Source organism: Cibotium barometz, chromosome 10 (assembly GCF_041138505.1).
Source record: "Cibotium barometz isolate CiBa-2024 chromosome 10, ASM4113850v1, whole genome shotgun sequence".
In the NCBI taxonomy this organism is placed as follows: Eukaryota; Viridiplantae; Streptophyta; class Polypodiopsida; order Cyatheales; family Cibotiaceae; genus Cibotium; species Cibotium barometz.
In genome coordinates, this window is record NC_141055.1 from 26,196,318 (window position 1) to 26,219,141 (window position 22,824).

Here is a 22,824-nt window from a genome sequence, read left to right on the forward strand (position 1 = left end):
TTTGAGGTCATTACCAATGCCAGCAATGTAGCCATAGGTGCAGTTCTCTAGCAGGACAATCGACCCGTGGCCTACTACAGTAGAAAGTTGGATGTCGCCGAAAAGAATTATTCAGTTTATGACAAAGAGCTTTTTGGGTGTGATCACAACACTCAAACATTGAAAGTCTTTCCTTTATGGACAGGTTTTCACAGTCAAAACAGACCACCAAGCACTTAAGTGGCTTCAAACCATGCCAACTGCTCAATGGAGTGATCGGCAAGCCAGATGGAGTCAGCTCTTCCAACAATTTGAAGGAATGATCGAGTACATCCCTGGTAAGCATAACCCAGTTGTAGATCCTCTTAGTCAAACAGCCAGCATCCGGGCACTGCAGGAGTCTACCATTCTCGAAATCACGAGGAAAGACTTAGATAGCATGAAAAACCAGTATGTCGATTCCCCTGAGTTTGGTACTCAATACAATTTGGCCCTCGCTTCTGAGCCTGGCCATTACTCAGCGCAGAACGGTTGGTTGATCTACAAGAACCGTCTCTCTGTCATTTGGAAAAAGCAAACAGCTCTTCTCCATGATGCCCATGACTCCTTAGTTAGAGGACATAGAGGTATCAACAATACCCTCAAAAAATTGGAACGGTCCTTTTATTGACCAAAAATGAGGCGTGATGTATATTCATATGTTCAAGCCTGTAAGATTTGTGAAAAAGTTAAGGTTCCACATACAAAGAAGATTGGGTTACTTCAACCTTTGCCTATCCTCGACGGACCTTTCATCGACATTTCTATGGACTTTGTAGGGCCTCTACCAGCATCCACCAGATCCCGTAGCACTCAGTGTTTTACCATTGTGAATCGCTTCAGTAAGTTCTCAATGATCATCCCATGCAAGCATACGGCCACAGCTGAGGATATAGTAGCAATGAAACCCGTTTCAAATCATATGAAACCGACCGAAACTTTTACGAAATGTTTCATAATATGAAACTTGTTTTTTATTCACCTAAAATTTTTAAGGCCCAAAAACCGTACATGCCAGTTTCATACATACGCATTCCAAAGCGCATTTTTTCTTGTTACTTGCTACTGGACTTACACACACACGTCCTTTCCTGCCTACCAATGACTGGTCGACCATCTTGAGAAGGACGCTTCAGCCTTGGCCATGGCCTAAATACATATTTTCATGTACATTCTAATTTCTAAACTTATATTTTTTGTATGAAACTTTTTTTGACATTCCTTTTTTGCTTGGTAGTGACTAGTTGACCATCTCAACAAGGACGCTTGAGCCTTGGTAATGGCCTAAATACATATTTTCATGTATATTCTATATTGAAGAATATATATATTTTTGCATTTTTTGTATTAAACTTTTTTTGGACGTTTCAAAAAAATATGAAACTTTTGAAACCTTTTTGAAACCCGTTTCAAATCAGGCGTTTCTGAAACTCTTGGTAAGTGATAACCATGGCTAAGGACATAGTTTTCTCAAACATCGGTACCCCATTTGTGGTTTGCCTAGCACCATTACATCAAACAGGGATTCCAAGTTCACCTCGCATTTCTGGAGGGCATTATTCGAAAACTTTGAAACCAGACAGAAATTTATCATCCACGAACAGACGGCCAGACAGAAATCTATAACCAATTGGCCTTTGATGTTCTCAAGTCATATTGTCATGACCAGCAGTCCAAATGGAAACATTATCTTCCATTGGTCCAAGCCATCTTTAATGATACTCATTCATCCAGTATCCGACAGACTCCATATGAAGCAGCCTTTGGTCGCCGTTTCTATTCTCTTTTGACGAGATTGGTGTCTCCATCTCTTGAGGCTAACAAAACGGCGGAAGCATTTCCCGAAATCATTGAGTTAGTTAAAGACCGCTTGACCCCAGGAAGCTTATAGCAAACAGGCAAACAAGTCTAAAGGGAATTGGGTCTATCTGCGCATCATGAAACAGAGATTGAAACAAGTGGGCAAACGTTGTCCCAAGCTTTCTTTCCGTAGTTTTAGACCTTTTCCAATAGTTAAAAAGATAAGTGATGTCTCCATGAAGTTAAAGTTGGACAATGCACGATGTTTTCCATGTTTCTTGACTAAAACCATATGTTGGACCAGAAGTGTTTGATATTTCAGATGAACAACAGCCGGACGTGGTAGACGAAGCAGAAGTCATTGAGCCTGAGCAAATCCTTCTTCATCGTTGGAAGCATGGTTCCAGTCGAAGAATACGTCAGTTCTATACAAAGTTCCTGGATCGAGGTACCCACGAAGCCGTTTGGCTAGACGAGGACTTCTTTCAAGTTGTTGGCGGACTACTTGGAAGCCATGAACCTGCCACCAAGCTAAGTAGGAGGGAATGTCACATGCACTTTGCACTATAGTGCATGGTGACAAGATGGTTAATCATCAGTGCAACATTATACAGTATTGGTACCCTTTAGGATGATATTTGTCATACACCGTGACCCCATTGTAATCCTTAGCCAGGATGTCAAGCACGAGCTACGTAGGTCATTCCTCAGCCTTAGACAGTCAATCAGTCAGTCAGTCAGTCAGTCGAAGTCCCTTAACCCACTTGGAGAGAATCATTCGTGTATATAGAAGTCGTAGAAGCCTTATGGATTGCACATCAGTTCATGGTTGCATTTTGCATATCATCCATCCCATAGGCACATAAGACCACATAGACAATGGAAAAAGCATCAGAACATTATTCAGCATTATTCCAATATTTTTTCCATATTTATTTATCATTTTACAGCATTTATCACATTACTTCTAGTCGTGTAGCAATTATGATGCAGTCAGCCAGCTCTGTAGCCTGCCGACCAGCATCAAAAGCCCATATAAATAGCTCAGCATTGCATCATTCCATTATCTCATCATTCATTGGAGTCAAGCGTTTCCCTTCAGCACAAGGAGCATCAACGCATGAAGCATACAACCCTACATCAACAAAATGCAGCATCCACAACATTCAACCAGTAGAAGCATATCAATACCTTGTGTTTTCAGCATACATACAGTTTTCAGCATACACACATATCATCGTTTTGCTACAGCCCTATCAGTAAAGATAAAACGCATTCATTCATTCATTTTCAGCATATATACATTGCCTAGAACAGTCCCAATCACTCTCAGCCTCAGATTTGCAGCCTTCCTACATCCATTGGGAAGAGTGCATAGGCTTGAGATCGGTCATCATTGGTGCTTCAACTCTTGGTCCTCCAAGATCTTGTGTTTGGCTTATCATCGTCCAAAGTCATTCCCTTCAAAGTAATAAAGCAAATACTATTCCGGTAAAACGGGATAGGGGGGCCTTCAGTGGGTAATTCAGGACCCCATACAGTAGTCAATTTCTCTCTCTCTCTCTCTCCCAAATTTGTGTGATAGGATACAGAAGGGGGTGTGAGACTTGTGTGATAGGATCCTTAATTACGAATACTTCCGCTACATGTTACACCATCAAGCGGTCTTTTCAAATGCATAACCCTGGCCTGGTACATGGCCTCCAAAGTATCCGAAGCATGCTTTGACGTGTGCCGCAAGACCAGATATGGGGTATAATTGACCTCTTGACTGACAAAGCAATTAAGGTCATGGCCTGCATCTTTCGCATTCCACCTTCTTTGCTCCTGTGAGGACGCAGCAAGCGCTCCACGTTGGGCTTAGGCTTGCTGATCACCTCACTTATCACCTCTTTGAGGCGGGCCATGCACAATGTCTGCAAGACGGGTACCATCCCTACTCACAAAACCCCATAGGCCCTTGGCCACAAGCAAGTTTTTTATCATAAAGCTGTTTCAGCATACATCCAGTGACCTATTTCACATGAAAGCTTTAGTCGATATCAGCATGAAACCCATGTCATGTTCCCACGTGCAAACATACACAGCACCGTCTACAAACAGTGCCAAAACCAAGGCTGTTTTCCACCGCAAACTATATGCTTTTTCCACAGCCTCAAAGAGCCCTGGCTGAATTGCATAGGCTGTCACACACAGAAAATACATGAACGCATTGTTCTGACCAAGTCCCTTGAATCTCAAGACAAGGAGTGCCAAACAGCCTCAAGTTCACAAACCCACACAAGCCTGTTTCTTATCTCTCCCTGAGATACATCCCTAAGTCCCTGTACACGCAGCCAAGTGTCCATGCATACAGCTGTAAACGCAGCCATTAAAAACAACCCACAAGCTCGTCCAAAACAGCCCCGAAGCTTTCCCTGTTCTTGCCCTCCAAACCGCCAAACCCTTCCTCTCACAAAGGGCCAGAGGAGAACCTCCGAGACAACCATGAGCTAGCAAGAAGAGGAGAGAAAAAGTATCCTCCTGGCTGCATCTGCCCGACCAAGCCTCTCTGCAGACCTGCCCGTTTTTCACCAAAGAGAGAGAAAGAGACCCAACAGAAATAGTAAGAATACAAAGTAGGGAGCAAAGCTTGGAAGTGTGGATATACTAGAAATGAATTGATAAGATGTGTACAACCACAAGTACCCTAAGTACAAACCCGAAATGTAAAAGTATTAAGTGTCCGGACACACCAAATGTCCAGAGGGGGAGAAACCTCTATAATGTGGAGAGGGAAAAAGTGCCCCTAGTAAGCCCTCGTTCACACAATCACTACCACATATGTATAATCCTACATCTACTACATAACTCTTGAGGAAATCAAGCACGGCTGAATTTGCAGCTTCGTTCTGCTCATCTATGTGAGGATGATAGGCCGTAGAGAAATTCAGCTTTGTTCCCATATTGTTGAAAAGAGCTATCCAAAAACAAGCTCATCATCCTGGAATCTGTCCCCCACAATGGAATTAGCATTACATCGATGCTTGAACACCTATGCAAGAACCATATGCTCAGCTTCTTGACCGGAATAAAGAGAGCCTTCATACTGAACCAATCAACAATCGTCCAAATAGCATCATTCTCGTAGGATGTCCGAAGCAAATCCGTGGTAACGTCCATGGTGAAACTCTCCCATGGCTCACTCGCAGTAGGCAAAGGTTGAAGTAGGCCAAAAGCCTTATGTTGATCATACTTCACTTTCTGACATGTAAAACACAGTCTCACATAAGCCTCTACATCCCATCTCAGAAGACCTAAGGAAATACCTCTCAATCATCTTTTTTGTCCAAAGAATTCCCTGTTGACCTGCATAGGGAGGAACACTGCACTCGTCAATAACTTTATCACATATGGGTGCCCTACTCTACCTTGGACATTTGAGCTCTCCAGGTCTGTTATTACATTGTACACACAAGGAAGTACATGATACCTAGGTCTTTTTTGTGTTCTGCTAGCATCCAGTCTACGCATGGATCATATGTAGCATCTTTTTTGGTCTCATAGATGCTTCGGCTCTTTAGTAGACGTTAAAACTTAAAAGTATCTTTGTCTTTTCTCTCTCCACATGAGTGTTGTCGCATGGTCATAATCTTTAGATGTAGATGGGTCTGTGCTGTTATTTTGTATTATAAACCCAAATATACTAAAATACCAAGGCTTTAGTATTCAAAATTGCTTCATACAGACAGTGAGCTGAAAACACTCACAGAAAAAGCCCATAGGCTTATAGCTTCTCTATGGCTCTAAGGTAGAACTAACATCTATTTTCAAATAATTGATAGTTTGTGTTATGTTCCTTTGCCTGCTCTTCTGGGGAGTAAATTCAACGCTATACAGCAAACACTTCACAAGACCAGAATTTTTAATTCAAAATATGGATGCAAAATGACATTGTTTGTGCATCACATCCAATCTCACATATACAATGATATATGAACCAGAACCAGTACGCAGCAAAGAAAGGAAAAAATTAAAGTAAATGGGAAGAGGGGCAGAGATCATCTCAAAATCTAAGGATGACTCAGAAAACACTACAAAACCAACAAAGCTTTCCTGTGTATCGAAGTAAGAGCTTCCCTTTAAATTCATAAAAGTGTTGGCCTCAATCAAACATGTGACCATTCCATAAATTTAAAGCCAAAGTGACTCACATTCCAATCATGTTGGGGCGATTTGGAACTGAAACATCCCAAGCTATGAGAGTTCCACTTCTATCTCCAATAAAAACCCACTCTAGAGTTGAATGAAATGCAATCGCACCTGCTCCCACTAGCTTTATGGTATTTATGGTACTGTCAACTGGAAAACAGAAAGTGTGTTTTACTGCCCTTGGCACGAAAAGGAAAAAACAAAGCCATATGGAGAAAAAACATGCTTTTTTGGGTAAAGCGGTGCACAATTATTTCTCTCATTTTCTGGCCATCCACAAACATCAAAAGTATCCCAAGAAATTTTCTCAAACGATAACCCCCAAGTAGCAAAAGATCTTATGCCAGCCTTAACTTCCCCAATATAGAATTTATTGGTGATCCAGAAGTAAAAATCATATAGAAGCCTACACTAAGCCTAGACTGCCTATAATGCTGTCCTAAACAGGGATCTACTGAAGAAATGTTGAGATTATGACACGTCCATGGATGTGCTCGTGACATGGCACCCCATCTGTTCACATCAAAAGAAGCATCCTCAAATAGCAAATGAGTCTGGATTTTATGTGGACCTGGAGGCATCACTGAACCCCCTGTACAATTGCCAGGTGTTTCTCACTATACTTAACAGAAACACGAAGGGGTTCCTGGATGACTTACTTTGCAGTGTGTATTGAACACCAAAAGTTTGAATGTTATAAGCACGAACAATACCATCCAGGTAAGCAACGTACTGCAACATGTGCCAGTTTGAACTACTTTTAGTACTTAGAAAAGAAAGACATTCACAGTCTAGTCAGACCTTTCTTGCAATCTTTGCCCAACCATACCAAAAGAGGGCTTCGTGGATGACATGCAAGATCTGTAATGGGTTTCTTCAGGTCCGTTCTGATCTTTGTGACTGCTTTTGCTCCTTCAACAGTTCCCACAACTGCAGTCGAAGAAAACAAGCACATACTTGGCACTTTGTTAAAAGGGATTCACTTACAAAGACTACTATGTAGCTACTCATTTTAGCTTTTGAAGGTAGAGAACTTGTCAAAACAAGGTTACCATTAACAATCATTTGACGATGAGCTCCAAAGAACAGCCATGGCTGCAGTGGTGTCAGTGCTATGTGAACTTCAACAGACACCCCTGCAAGCTTATCCGACTTCTTTTCTGGTGAATGGAGGACATGTGTATGTTCTGTGTCAAGATCACATGACTTGATTGTCCAGTCCTACACAGACAGATCTGATGAGCACAATTTTGAAACTTAAATAACAACATGCTTTTTTATCTTTTATAACTACATACAAAGGCAAAGCCCTTGAAGCTGGAAAAAATATACAGATGCTATGGGAGTTCCAGATTGTGGAGATTTATGTCAATGTTGTATCAAGGGAAGGAGCATCAATGGTCTCACGCTCTCCTGTCAATGACCTTGCGCTATACCAAGATGCAATTCCAGTGTCACTTTCACGCATCTCCAAAATTCATGTGTGGATGGGCTTTGGATGCCCAAAAGATCAAGAATGTACAAGCTTTGGGAATCGGGGCACTCAGGCACTCGAGACGGTTTCTTGGACATAGAAATGGGTTTTGGAGCTCTTGAGGATTTGGGAGAGATCGAGCAATGAAACACGTTTCTACATGTATGGCGAACTCTTGAGGATTTGGGAGAGATCGAGCAATGAAACACGTTTCTACATGGTGCTTACATCATGTACTTCTCATATGGTGAAACACAAAGAGATCATCTCCTAAATTTTAGGGGAAGTTGCAATTTTGACAATCTCCGATGGAATTTCCGTTCACGTCATTACCTCCGGAATTTGACAAAGATTGAGGATTGCCAAGCGCCATTGTGAAACTAGCTATCATCTGGGATATTTTCAGAGCTGAAGCTTGTGGAATTTTTGGCCTTTGGACTTGGGACATGTGGCGGATAAGAGGATAAAAGTGAGACCAGTGTCCTCACACTTAACAATTTAGCTCTACACATGGCATTGTAGCATTTTCTTGGTTATTTGAACATGAGAGAGTAATCTCTTGGGCGCGTTTCAGCTTCAAGCAGGTTTTTGGAGGCTGAAAACTCTGATTTTTCACTATTTCTCTTCATTTCTAAGCCCACCATAGCCATATCCAGCTTGGGGAAGATGATTTTCACTACTCTATACCATCTTGCACACCCTGGATGGCTATTTTTCAACAAAACAGTCCTAAAGCTTGTTGAAATTTCTGGTTTTATGCGATATACAGGCTTTGGCACTCATGAATGAGCCATACAGGCTTTTATTCAAGTGTGCCATGCAAGCTACCATACAGGTTTATGTGCCACACAAGTTCTCATACACGTTTCTTGGTTTATGGAGGAAGCACAAAGGCTGATGGACAGGTTTAGGGTGCCATACAAGTTCTCATATATGTTTCTTGGTTTATGGAGGAAGCACAAAGGCTGATGGACAGGTTTTCTATGCCTATGGATGCGCCATGCAAGCTACCATACAGGTTTATGCACTCATGGAAGGGGCATATGTGTTTCTCTACAGATTTATGCACTCAAGGAAGAGGTATATGTGCTGCCATACAGGTTTATGCACTCATGGAAGAGGCATATGTGTTACCCTACAAGCTTATTGACATACGGATGAAGCATATGGGCTGATGCATAGGTTCTATACGGCTATGGATGAACCATATGGCTATTTAGTAGGTTCACAGGTGCATGGATCATCTATATTGGATGAAGGACAGGTTTATGGTTGTATATGGATAATCTGGCATCTCCCATGGGGAGAGTAAGGCCCTCAAAGCTTGTACATGATATATTCTCCTTGGGTAATAAAATACTCCAAAAGGGGGGGAGGGGGGGGAGGGGGATCTGGCTATTCCAGCCTCAATGTGGTGTTAGATGTGCAACTTTTATTTTCAGCTTTGTGGATTGTTTAATGGCTGTGATTAAATGCTGAAATGTTTAATTGTGCTCATGGTCAAGCGATGCACACCCACGCGCTTCCCACCGAGTTACATTGGTATCAGAGCATAAGGCTTTCTCTCATTCTTATGTGAGAACGATCTTATTAAGGTGCATACTATGGCCATTGGTAGGATTATACATAGCAGTACCAGGCATAATGGGAAGTGAATATTATGGTTTCTTGGAGTCTGTGAGGAGGCGTCTATCTTCTATCTTTGTATTATGGAAGCTGCTTCTCAAGCTCCAAGCAAGCTATAATGGAGTTCTATTTGTCTCATGGCTTCATGATGTTTTCGGCAAAGAAGAAGAGCTAAGTATTCTTTGAGGTTACAAAGCTATTACTTTTTGATTCTTCATGTTTTATGTGTTTTGAACACCTAACCCTTGTGTGTAAATGAAAGGAGAAGTGTTGTATCTTCTTCTTGAATGTGCTTCAAGAAAACTTCTTTTCATGGTTGAGAAGCCTAGAATCTAGAGGTCATCTCTATTGTGAGCATGATACTCGAGGATTGCAATATATGGCATGGTTACACACACACACACACACACACACACACACATATATATACATATATATGTACATACATACATATATATGTACGTACATACATACTTTTTTTTAGTGAAACCACTGATTTTAAGTACCTTAATGTAAAACCGCTACCACCCAAAGTAGATGGGAGCTAAAAACAATGGGAAAACACTTCTAAGATATACATACATACATACATATATGAATTCTTTTTATGACTCCCTTTATTGGGATGGATTATGTTTTGGCTCCCTTTATTTGGGATGCACTGGACTTATGAAACTCATGGTTATCTTATGGATCGAGGATTTCTATTGGCGGCCAAAATGCCTGTAAAACTATTGGTGATCGTGTTACACACTTGAGCCCACCTCTCCTCCAAGGTGTGTGGTCAAAGTACCAACACGGAGTGCAAGTGGTAGAGTGGACATGACGCCTGGTTGGCATGAGACTTATTGCTACGCCAAGGGTCATGTGAACTCACACCTTGTTGGCAGGGGACTATGTCTACGCCAAGTGTTAGTAGACTTCTACACTTAGATACAGTGGACAGTCTACATCTGCATGCACGATCTATCGGTTGTCTATTTCTCAACCTAGTCTTCACATGTGTAAGCATGAAAGCCAGTGGAGAGTAGCATGCGTTTGACGTGACATTGGGGATTGGGGACGAGTAGCTGCTCCTTGGAGTTGGATTCGACTTGGAGTATGGAAAGAGAGACATGATTATGATATATGGACTTATAGGACTGTTTTTTCTCGCCCATTTATTTGGGACATGACTTTGATATTGGTATTATGGATTATATCTATGGTTTCTCATTTGGCCGAAATGCCTATAAACTAGGAGAACCAGGGTATACCTATGATATTGGAATCACTATCTCCCCATATGGAGACTAAGAAGTTCATTGTTCATCTCACCATACATGTGGATTCATGTTGCGATTGTGAGAGGGCAATTCAAACAACACTCCACCATACACAAGGATTCGTGTTGGGATTGTGAAACGAGATGGCACTTGTTTGAGTGTCTCAGCACTTAGTTGGCGATTTGCATTGGCATATGATTATCTCATTGATATTGGTTATCGAGCCACAGTTGGCTCTTGTGCCTGTGGGTAGTATATCTTCCACGGAATTCTTGCTTATTTATTTTGGGACATGGTTATATCTTGATATATGGTTTGAAGCTTTAAAGTACTTTTAAGAGCCTAGGGGGAATGTCACCATTTTGGGCATCTCCAAAGTTCATCATGTGTGTGGATGGGCTTTGGATGCCCAAAAGATCAAGAATGTACAAGCTTTGGGAATCCGGGATTATCCAGTATAGAGGACCAAGTGTTCATAGCATGGTCCAGGCACTTGAGGCTCTTTCTTGGACACAGAAATGGACTTTGTGACTCAAGTGTCAAGTGGAAAGTATGTATGGCAAACTCTTCAGGATTTGGGAGGGATCGAGCAATGAAACGAATTGTGCTTACATGTATTTCTCATGTGGTGGAACACAAAGAGATCATCTCCTAAATTTTAAGGAAAGTTGCTATTTTTGGCAATCTCTGATGGAATTTCCATTCGCGTCATTACCTCCAAAATTCGGCAGAGGTCCAGGATTACCAAAGCGCCATTGTGAAATTAGCTATTATCTTGGATAATCTTTAGAGCTAAAGAGTGTGGAATTTTTGGCCGTTGGATTTGGGACATATGGCAGATAAGAGGATAAAAGTGAGACAAGTGTCCTCACACTCTACACATGGCATTGTAGCATTTTCTTGCTTATTTGAACATGAGAGAGTCATCTCTTGGGCGAGTTTGAGCTTCAAGCAGTTTTGGAGGCTGAAAGCTCTGATTTTTCACCATTTCTCTTCATTTCTAAGCCCACCATAGCCACATCCAGCTTGGGGAAGATGAACTTCACTACTCTACACCATCTTGCATACCCCGGATGGCTGTTTTTCAGCAAAACAGTCCTAAAGCTTGTTGAAATTTCTGGTTTTATGCAATATACATGCTGTTTTACAGGTTTTGGCACGCACTCATGAATGAACCATGCATGCTTTTATTCAGGTGTATGGACTTAAAGTATGTGCCATACAAGTTCTCATACATGTTTTATTTAGGTGTAGTATGTGCCATACAAGTTCTCATGCATGTTTCTTGCTTTATGGAGGAAGCACAAAGGCTGATGGACAGGTTTTCTATGCCTATGGATGTGCCATACAAGCTACCATACAGATTTATGCACTCATGGAAGAGGCTCTACAAGTTTACCCACTACATTATACCTAGATCACAACACACGAACCACTCTCACAGAAACGGCAGTACTACATGGATACTTTCATGAGGCTTACAGAGGATGGTTTCATACTCATGGCCAAATATCTTGACATCATAGTGGTTGAGTACTTTAGGTACGCTGCGGTATGGTACATGTACGGTACGAGTACGTAAAGTACGCATCAAGATAAGTACTTTAACTATGTTCATGTTTTTTACTATATATATATATGTATGTATGTATGTATGTATGTATGTATGTAAAATAAGAAATATCTAGCATCCATACAAAAATATCATTAAAGACAATGGTGATATAGAAATGAAAACTAATCTGTTAACTACTGAGCAATGACCATTGACTAAAATAGTTAAAAAAACGGGCCAAATAAGTGTTGTACATTGAACCTCATATTTGGTACGAGGACCTTATCCGTACAAGGTACGGTACGTATGGAGTGGTAGGAAAAGTACTGAAGGTACTCATTGGATGAGTACGGGTACGGAATGCAACTATGCTTGACATACACATGTCACATGCCATGAGGATTGCAATGGGCCAGTTGCGGGTGTCATCGCACCGTCTGAGGATAGAGACAGGGAAAGCTATGTAGCTACCTCGTGAGGAGAAGATCCTATGTGCGAGCAGGAGGTCGAGTCAAAGGAGCACTTCATATGCACATGCACCGTAAATTATGAGATTCCAAGGAGGTTCCACTGTCTCTTCAGAGAGGGGTTTGGACCCTTATCTAGGATCATGGATTACCCAAATCAGTGGTGCTTGGGCCTCTTCCTACTAGAGTTTCATCGCCTCAGAGACTCACTGATTAGGGAGTCCAGACCCCATGGGAGACATCCACCCTAGGCAACCATCACTATGTTCTTCTAACCACAAGAGGACGCCCCACCAATCATGGACGACATACCCACAGCCTCATCGAGCCACACATTCTCGAGTGCCCAAACCCCCACTAGACCCCACTCTCATGTGACTCTAGACCGGGCCACACAACTACATCGAGCCCGATGTCCCAAACTCCTTGGACCTCACTAGCAACACAAACATCAACCCCAGCTTGAGGAGATCTTGGAGAGGCACAGAGCCGCCTTCCCATGCCCGGCGGAGGCTAACCCCATGCTCGATATCCTTGATGGTCCCCCTCCCCCTACCGGGGGTTAGCTCCATAGATGATGATGATGGTCCCACTTTGTATCATATGACTCGGATATGACATTCTGGATGCCATACCCACAACCTCATTGAGCCACACATTCTCGAGTGCCTAACCCCCTGCCAAACCCCACTCTCATGTGACTCTAGACCGGGCCACGCAACTACAGCGAGTCCGACGTCCCAATTTCCAGACTCCCTGGACCTCGCCAGCAACACAAACATCAGCCCCATCTTGAGGAGATCTTGGAGAGGCATAGAGCCACCTTCCCACTCCCGGCAAAGGCTAACCCCATGCACGATATCCTCGATGGCCCCCTCCCTCTCGGGGGGGTTAGCATAGGTTGTATGATGATGATGGTCCCACTTTGTATCATATGGCTCGAATATGACATTCCCAGCTCATAGCTGTAGTCTTTGGTTTCTTTTGTACCATGATGAGATTACATGGACACTACTGTATCACTTTTGGTCTCATAGACGCACTAGGTCTTTTGAAGACTCTCTTTCTCTCTCTCTCTCTCTCTCTCCACCGCCGCCGCCGCCCTCTGTTCTCAACAATGTAGAATGACCCTATCCCAGACCAATGGTTGTGCTCAGTAATGTAGAATGCCTCTATCCCAAAACAATGGCTGAACCCTCAACCAGAAGCCACTCCCGCCCTTACCCCATCGCGCATCGGGCCGGCTCCCATCTTCTCTCATGTCCTTGACCACAGCTTGAGTTGGGTGATTGTGACAATGGTGCTCCCTCTTGAAGACAAAGTGAACAAGATCGAAGAACAGACTCAAAAGGCCCTTTCAGACCAAAGGACATTGAACCAGCATCAGAAGGAGATTCATGATGTCAGGACTGAGATTCAAGGAAAAGAGGAAATGTACAAACAACTGCAAGGTGAGATGCGACAAGAGATGGAAGCCTGGAAGGACGCATGCCTGGCTGCATGCATGGAGAAATGTATGGAATTATGCAAGGAAGAGATGCACAAGCATGGCAAAGAGGAAGGAGAAATAGCTACACAAGAAGCCCTTGCTCTAGAGATTGCCCAATTGGGAGACGCCAATGCCAAACTTGAGGCGGAACTAGAGAAGGCTAAGAAGGCAATCACATCAGAGATTCAAGAGGCCAAATCAGGTTCCGGGAGGAGCATGCAGGCCTCCGAAAAGACATGGAAGCAACCAAAGAAGAGGTTGGAGAAACCTCCAAATGGGTTGAGGTTGTGAAAAAGTAAAAAACAGTCCACACCCCAAATGCCACATCCATCATGACGGCCACGCTTGAGGACGAGAAGCATCGCCAATCTAGGGGTCTACATGTGCGAGTAACACGCTTGCAAGTGGGCAACTCACCAAAAGAGGACGGTGAGACTTTATGTAAACAGATGGGCCTCACTGACATCGCTTTTGTAGATGCTTAGCGAGCCGGGAAGGACTTGACGAGGGAGAGGACCACTTGGGGGGGGGGGGAGGGGGGGAGAGAGGGGGGGGGCTCGGGAGGAGTGGCATGCTTGTTTCGCCCTCATTTGAGAGGCATGCTCACAATGGTTGGACACGATGAGGAGGCTCGTTTTATGTGGATGCGATTAGCCAGACCTGGCTTGAGAGTGATGCACATTGCAGTATGCTACTTCCCACCAGAGAAATCAGAAAATGCATGCAAGTTGACAAAGAAAGGGGAGACTCCCTATGTGCCATTATTTGCACAGAGTTCTCCCAGCAAAGAGAGGTCCTCCTATTAGGAGACTTTAATGCACGGAAAAAAGGGGAACAAGTGCAGACATATTACTTCCAGGGAGATGCCATTATGTAGTCAGAAGTTGACTTGGCTGAGATGGGCCTCCAGAGGGCCAACCAGGATATGGGGAATGCAACATCATATGGTAGACACTTCTTGAAGATGGGGGCTATGCATGAGCTGGTTATATATAATGGGTTGTCTAGATGGCCGCAATCAGACAACCTTACATCTTTTTCGCATGGGGGAGGCACTAGTACGGTGGATTACCTCATGGGATCTCCCACTCTTATACCACACATCTCAGACTTCACCATCCCTCCTTCCCCCATACTAGCTGACCACGCATTACTTTATACCACACCCACACCCCCTGTCACCACCTCACCCGGATTCATTTCCATCATGATCTTGACCACATCTATGAGGACCACCTCTCCCGCCACATTTCAACTCTCGACTTATCCCTCCCTATCTCCACCATCACATCCCAACTTTCCTCCATCATCCATGACTCTACCCACGCCCCAGGAGCCATGGATCAACACCTCATGTACGCATCCCTGATCATTTGTTCTCAGATGCAGAGCTATCATGTCAGATGCTTGATATTTGGAGATCTCATGGTTTCTCGCAAGCCTCGCAAAGCTTGTCCTTTGCTCTCTATGATATTAGCAACTTTTATCACACATGTGCCCTTTCTAAGAGGACAGAGCTTCATCACTCTCTTGAGCAACGTGCGGAGTACCGCTACCATGCCCAGGAATCCTTTTGGACCCAAATGGATGGAAGATGCAACAAATACTTCTTTGCTACTCACGGCCCATCTCATGCTAGAGATAGTGTCAAGCAGCTGTAGGATTCACATGACAATCTTCATTCACATCCTCCTATGGTTAGTCACATTGCCACTGATTTCTATCACAAGCTTCTTAGCGTTGAGCCTCATTCTGACTTGAGACACAAGGCACAAAGGAAGGTTTGGAATGCATTGCCACATTTGAATACTGAGGAGATGTGTGCCGTTCTGGATGTCCCTTTTTCTATGCAGGAGTTCAATCATGCTCTTCATGCCTTACCTCATGATAAGTGTCCACAAGAGGATGGTCTCTCCCCTACTTTTTTCATTATTTTTTGGGATGAGATTGGGACAGAGATCACATCGGCTCTCCAGGAGATGTGGGACACAGGTTCTATGCCTTCTTCTCTCAGTAAGGACCTTATCTTCCTTATCCCTAAGAGTGCAAATAAGACCTTGATTGGACAGTGGAGACCTATCACCTACTTGGGGCTGCATATAGGATTCTTGCTAAGGCAGTGAGCATTAGATTGCAACCAATTTTGCGGGATGTCATTCATGATACTCAGAATGGGTTCTTACACAGAAGAAGCATCTTTGATAACATTTTCTCGTTTTGGGAGAAAGTGGAATGGACCAATGTGAGTAATTAGCCTTTAGCCATTCTACTTTTGGATTTTGAGAAGGCTTATGGTAGAGTGGATTGGGACTTCCTTGAGGGTACTCTTAGGGTTTCTCTCAGAGATGGATCAAGGGAGTTTCATGCATGTATCGTGATGCCCACAGTAGTGTGCTCACTTGCGGTGATAGAGAAGAGCGGTTTCAAATCTCAATCCCATTATTATATATCATAATTCGCAGAGGCCATGAGTATCTTCCTCCGCTCCACTACTGGTATTTCTAGATTGACATTGCCTCTTCATAGTCAGGAGAAGCTGGTTAACTCTGAGTTAGCTGATGACACATCCATGTTCTTGAAGGCCTCACACATATGTTTATGTTCTTTTCGGGTGGCATTGGAAGAGTTTTGTTTGGCAGCAGGGGCCCTCATTAATTGGCACAAATCTGTTGGTTTTTGGATTAGCAACTCGTCGAGAGTTACTTGGGGTGCGGAGCTTGGTTTTACTTGGATCAATAGAGGATGCACAGCTAGATATTTGGGATGCCAAGTTGGGGTTCATATTTATCCTGCATAGCAGTTTGCTCCAGTACTTATGAGTATTCGGAAGAAGCTTCTTCATTGAAACTCCAAGAGATTGGATTTAGCCTCTAGAGCATTTGTGACTGATCAGGTATTGCTTGCCTCGGCTTATTTTATTGCCTCTTGTTGGTGCTTCTCTCGTGCGTGCATTGGTCAATTGCGGAGGTTGATCCACAATTTTCTTTGGTCGGGTTTGGATGGCACCACAAACACACGTGCTAGGGTAGCTTGGCTCACGGTTATTCGGCCTGGGGGGGCTGAATATTATTGATCCGGATATTCAGTGCAAGGCGTTGTTTTGCAAACTTGTGGTTAGAGGTTTCCTACCAGGCACAAAGCCTTGGAAGGATTTTTTCTTATCTCAGATTTCCAAATGTACACCCCGTGTTGGGAGAGATTGGCTGCCCAGCACACGGTTTTTGTTCACAGAGATAGATATCAGGGCACCATCTTCCCCTCTTATTGTAGCCATTTTTAGAGCAGGAGAAGCATGAGACCATTCTTGCCACAGAGGCTTCCTAGGTCTTTGGATGAGGCTGACCGACAACCTATTATGTGGAACGAGTTCATTAGGGATGAGAACGATCGGCCACTTTTGGCACATCTTGTTACATGTAGTGGTCAGGATGGGAGACTTGTGCATATAGAGTTCTTGCTTGGAAGACCTTTAAGAGTCTTCCGGTGGATCGGAGAGCTACATCCATTCAGCATCTTAGGGGCTCTCGCATACGTATTGAGCAAATTGATGCAACTATACCGCATGAGTGGCTCTCTGGGACCTTTCATGGAGATTATCATCCGAGATGGCTAGGAGTTTTTTCTAGGATAGGCGTACCTCAACAGGTCATTGCTCTCCCAGGCCAAGAGGCTACACATTGCATCATCTTTTCTATCATGCCTAGATGGAGATTAAGATGCAACATGGAGGAGAATCGGGATCATCCCAGATACCAGGCTTAGTCCAGTGAGGATTGTTGGTCGTTCGAAAAAGCATTGGTTCATTGTTCATTAATCCTTCACTTCAAATAGTGACTCATGGCTCTTGGTGTTTGTGGCTGTATGGTGGCAGTCCTATCAAATATCTTCAATGGGATCCGGGTGAGTGGGAGTGGATTGATGCCTCCGATCCATTGAAAAGCCTTCCCTTTTTCAGTTTCACAGTCCGGGATACCAAGCTTCTCATCACTCTATAGATGCATAGGATCCCTTCTCTTAGGCCTCATTGGAAGAGTTATGACATCTCTCCAGTAATAGGGCGCAAATATTGACATAGGCTTTGGCATTCATACAAAAAGAGCCAGATCTCTCATTTCTTTTGGTTATTTTTACATGGTGGTCTCCCCACCAATCAATGGAGATCGGTTTTCGGTGTAGCACCTACTTGTCCGAGATACACAGCAAATTTTGAGACTGTACAGCATTGTTTATGGGGATGCAGCACCGCACAGCGTATTTGGGGTTCTATAGCCCAACTTGTGGTCAAATTGAGTGGCTACGCCATGTACGTTAGTTGGGGGACAGTTCCTTGGCTTTCCCAATCAGGCCCGCAACTTTTCTATGAGGGCAGTGATACAGACATTACTATTTTCATTCGTAGAGGGTATGGTTTGTTACAGGATGTTCCTCACTCACATTATACACCCCCGAGACAAAGGATTGACACCATTTGAGAGATTGTTATAGCATGGCAAATCTAGAGAGCTAGATGCACAGAGGCTATTGAGGGTGTCGAGATTTTTGAGTCTTAGTGCATTAGCACTATATGGGGTGACATCATCCATACTCTCATGGCTACTTGGGCTCGTACTCATGGGTCCTCTTGTTCCACGCAGGCAAAGCAAGTTGTATTTATGCGGGAGTGGGACCATGGCATTTTCTTTTCCTCTAGTCCCACAAGTCTTTCATGGCACCATGATGCTCCTCAGTGGTTGAGATCAGCTTACATATTGGGGTGATTCTATTCTATTCCAGCTTATAGCCGTGATTGTTGTATGCCTTTTTTCATACTTAATAGAAGTCTCTTTCTTGAATATATATGGTTGAGATCACCTTACATATTGGGATGATTCTATTCTATTCCGGCTTATAGCTACGATTGTTGTATGCTTTTTTTCATATTTAATAGAAGTCTCTTTCTTGAATATATATATATATATATATATATATATATATATATATATATATATATATATATATATATATATATATATATATATATATATATATATATATATATATGTAGCTACATAGATAATGTGGCAATAGCGTAGCTAGATTCACATAATAATGATGTGTGTGACAAGAAGTTGCACTATTCTCACCATAAGATAGCTAGACTTAATTCATGTCCATGGGCCAGCAACAGGTTTTCTAGGTCAAGCAACACTCAACAGCTAGTCCCACGAAGAAAGAGGCTTAGTTCAGCCGCGTAATCAAAAATACAAAAGATACATACAGACGTGATTTCTTGTCAAAACTTTGCAAACGGAGCAAGGAAGATAAATCTCACCTCAAGAACTGCAATGATTGAGTGACCTCCAGCAGGGCTATAGGCCATGCGAACAGCAGGAGCACCAACATCAATGCTTGCTAGCTTACACCCCATTAGCACATCATACTCTGCAGTTGAAAAAACATCAGTTTAACTACAGAGATACAAACAACATAAAGCAAACAGGTTCATAACCATGAATCATTTGAAATGCTTTACGCAAGACAAGGATATAATTTGGTTTCATATAGGAATATCTTTAATCTGTCCTAATCTATGTTAAAACACCTGAGCGTTTTATGAGAAAGGCAATTTCCATACATAACTTTTAGCCACTCTAACGCAACCCTAGTGACTACATACATTTAATTCATACTAGTGCGCAGGTGCAAAAGGCAGTTCTTTATGAAGAGTCTCACTTCAAAGCAAACAAATTGCGAAACCAGAATTCTTAAGAATTTAGAATCAGGAGTTCACAGTATTCTTCCTGTGTGTGTTCCAGCTTGATCTTCATAGGCATTACAAGCCATGATTCAGCAATGGTAGAGCCAATCCATACAAAGCTACCATGAGTTCTCAAAATACAGTTCTGCCAAGTATGTGAAAAAGCGTAGCCACGCTAAGCAGCTGGCAGGAAACCCTTTACCTTTCTCAGAGCTGCCATTTGTATGAATTTGGTAACAGGGCTGCAAAAGAGCTGTGGGCCATTTTGAATAAAAGTTTGAAGTTTACAGGTTTGAAGACTACACTCCAACTCAGCAACCTTTCACCCCCACATTGATGAGCAGACCAACAGCATAAACAAGACTACCATCGCTACACTTCCGTTTTACTGTTGGAAGTACTGTGCTCTGCCTCATGCCACATCGCTTCTTTGCCTTCAAGGGGACCCTATATTGCAAAGAGTTAAGTATTGTGGCCTCCCTCAGTAGAGCTTGTCCTCGTTACCAGCAGTCCAAGAGGATGACTCCGATTTCCAAAAATCTGTTTTCAGTATACAAAGCTTCTCAGAAGGAACTTGGTGTGTACTTTGATGATGAGGTCATCGAAGTAATTGACAGGAAGACTCTCTCGGTTGTTGCCAATGGAGTCCATGATAGGGGTCTCTACAAGATCACCAATTTTTCTTCCCAGATCCCTCACACTGATTCCCATATTCATCAGCTTTTCTCCCCCTTGATGGCATTGGATTCTGAGGCAGATACATTCAAGCTTTGGTCATGTACCCATTGCTGCCTTACAAAAGTTCCATTCTAAGCACGTTGTCAACAAACTACCTCAGCTCACGTCTCTCTCACACATCTCCTTATCCTACATGATGGGCAAGCATCATCGAGATGCATTTCCAGAGGAGGCCACTCATCAAGCAACCCAAGACTGGAGCTTATACATGCAGATCTTGCAGGACCTATGGAGAATGTCTCTTGGCAGGGCTCGATATTTTCTTCTTCTTGTGGCTAATTTCACTCGCAAAATCTAGGTATGTTTTCTGGCTCGCAAGTCAAATGCTTTTGGCAGTTTCAAGACTTGGATCGCGATGGTGGAAAATCAGTCTGGGGGTAGAGTTTCATTCCTCCGGACTAATAACGGTGGCAAGTTTGTACCATTTGATGACTTCCTTGCTTCAAAGGGCATTCACCGACAGACTACAGTTCCTTACACTCCTCAGCAGAATGGAGTTGTGGAGCGAAAGAACCAGACCGTCAAAGAAATGGCTCGTGCTTTGTTGCATCATGCAGGTCTCCCTCCTGCTTTCTGGGGTGAAGCTGTGGCTACCTCAGTTTATCTCATTAACCGCAAGAAATGGCTCGTGCTTTGTTGCATCATGCAGGTCTCCCTCTTGCTTTCTGGGGTGAAGATGTGGCTATCTCAGTTTATCGCATTAACCGCTCTCTCACAAAAGCAGTTGAGCGGATGACTACAGAGGAGGCTTTTACAGGCCACAAGCCGTCTGTTTCTCATCTTCGTGTTTTCGGTTGTGTTGCGAATGTGCATGTCCCAAATAAGAAAAGGACCACACTCGCACCGAAGTCAAAGAGGATGATCTTCACAAGCTACAGTCTTAGATCCACCAAAGGGTGCCGCTTTTGGGATCGGGAGGTTGATGACATCATCATTTCCCGTGATGCTCGGTTTTATGAGAGCTTGTTTGGCATTGATTCCCCTCCACCTAATGCATCTTCTGACTTTCTGGATGATCCATTCCCGGCAAATGCTATGATCTTTTACCTCTTCCACATCCATCTCCTCCTCCTCCCCCTGCTGCAACCCCGGTGCCAACTGCTCCTTCAGAGTCACCCATTCCCGTTTTGCATCAGCTTCTGCAACTCCCAATCCCTCTACGAGTCCTGCTTTGACTCCGGGATTACCCTCACCAGTGCTTACCTCATCACCACTTCCAACAACATCAGATGAGTCCTCTGCTGCAACTAGATCTTCTTCTTCACGCTTTGAGAGGAAGGCTGGCCTACCTCGGTGGGTTTAGCAACTCTTTAGAGATTCTGGTCTCATTGATGCACAGCTCCATAACCAGATCTCTACCATCACCCCTGGACCGCGCCGTTCATCTCGAGCTTCCACATCTCATCACACAGTGAATTATGCTCTCATGATATCTCTCCAGGAGATCGATGAGCCTCAGAGTCCAGAGGAGGCTCTTTCACAGCCACAATGGCAGCAAGCCATGGAAGCAGAGATGGTCTCTATTGAGAGGAATAACACTTGGTCTTTGGTGCCACGGCCTTTACATTGTCGTGTTATTGGTGTGAAATGGATTTTCAAAGTCAAGTTTCATGCAGATGGTGAAAGATTGCACAGAGCGGAAGCAAAGGGGCACTAGAGTGTGCTAAATAGAGAGTGCAAGAGAGAGAGAGATATGGAGTAACTATGCTGAATATACTGAAGCAAAACAGTCCCAAGCAAGAGACACAGATAGTCTCATAAGTGAGGGAGCAAAATATGTACAAGACTAAATGAAAGTGAGAGGCCAGCTCCACCTATTTATAGGTGAGTACTGCTGGCCGACTGGGGCTGAATATGCTGGCCGACTGGAGCAGATGAGCTGGCCAACTGGTAAAATACCAAATAGGCTGGGAGAAATCCTAGAAAAATATGGAAAAACCATCCCACAATCAAGGGCCATACAAAAGGGACCAAAAGGACACCAAAAATGGACAGAAACTCGGGATGAATGTGCTAGCACCCCCTCTCAACACCAGATGCTGAACAAACTCCGAGAAGTCATCCTCAGTCAAAGACAAAAGAATGCAGCAACAACAGGTACCAAGAAAGCTCCACAAGCAATCTCCACAGCAACTCAGCTACAAAAGCAACAGAACAAGCTGCCAAGTACACTGTTCCTCTAGAAGAAAACAACCATGTAGGCTACGTCGTGCTTCTCCAAATATCGCTGCCAAACCCAAATATAAACACAGTGTCACAAGAATCCCTAGAAGCCTGTAGCTCCAAGAAGATAATACCCTCAAAAGAAATAGAGTCCATCTGCTCCAACTCTGTACCAAGAGTAGCCAAATGCTGTACAATAGCACTATCCTCGAAGGTCGGCATCGCCAGATGTAAGAACTCAACTGCCCCCTCTGAAAACTGATGTCGGGACTCCACAAGCCCAACCAAATCCAAATCCCAA

General features: G+C 43.5%; 1 protein-coding gene across 1 annotated transcript in view; it reads right to left on the reverse strand.

Annotated features, from left to right (window-relative positions):
* Positions 1-22,824, reverse strand: part of LOC147634713 (Transducin/WD40 repeat-like superfamily protein) — a 159,406-nt gene that overhangs the window by 119,122 nt on the left and 17,460 nt on the right. Inside the window, exons 2-6 of the mRNA XM_086803867.1 lie at positions 19,197-19,306; positions 7,062-7,230; positions 6,839-6,939; positions 6,669-6,741; positions 6,012-6,159 (exon numbers count right to left, since the gene is read on the reverse strand). Of these exons, the coding sequence (XP_086659993.1) occupies positions 6,012-6,159; positions 6,669-6,741; positions 6,839-6,939; positions 7,062-7,230; positions 19,197-19,306 (601 nt within the window). The remainder of the gene's footprint in view (positions 1-6,011; positions 6,160-6,668; positions 6,742-6,838; positions 6,940-7,061; positions 7,231-19,196; positions 19,307-22,824) is intronic.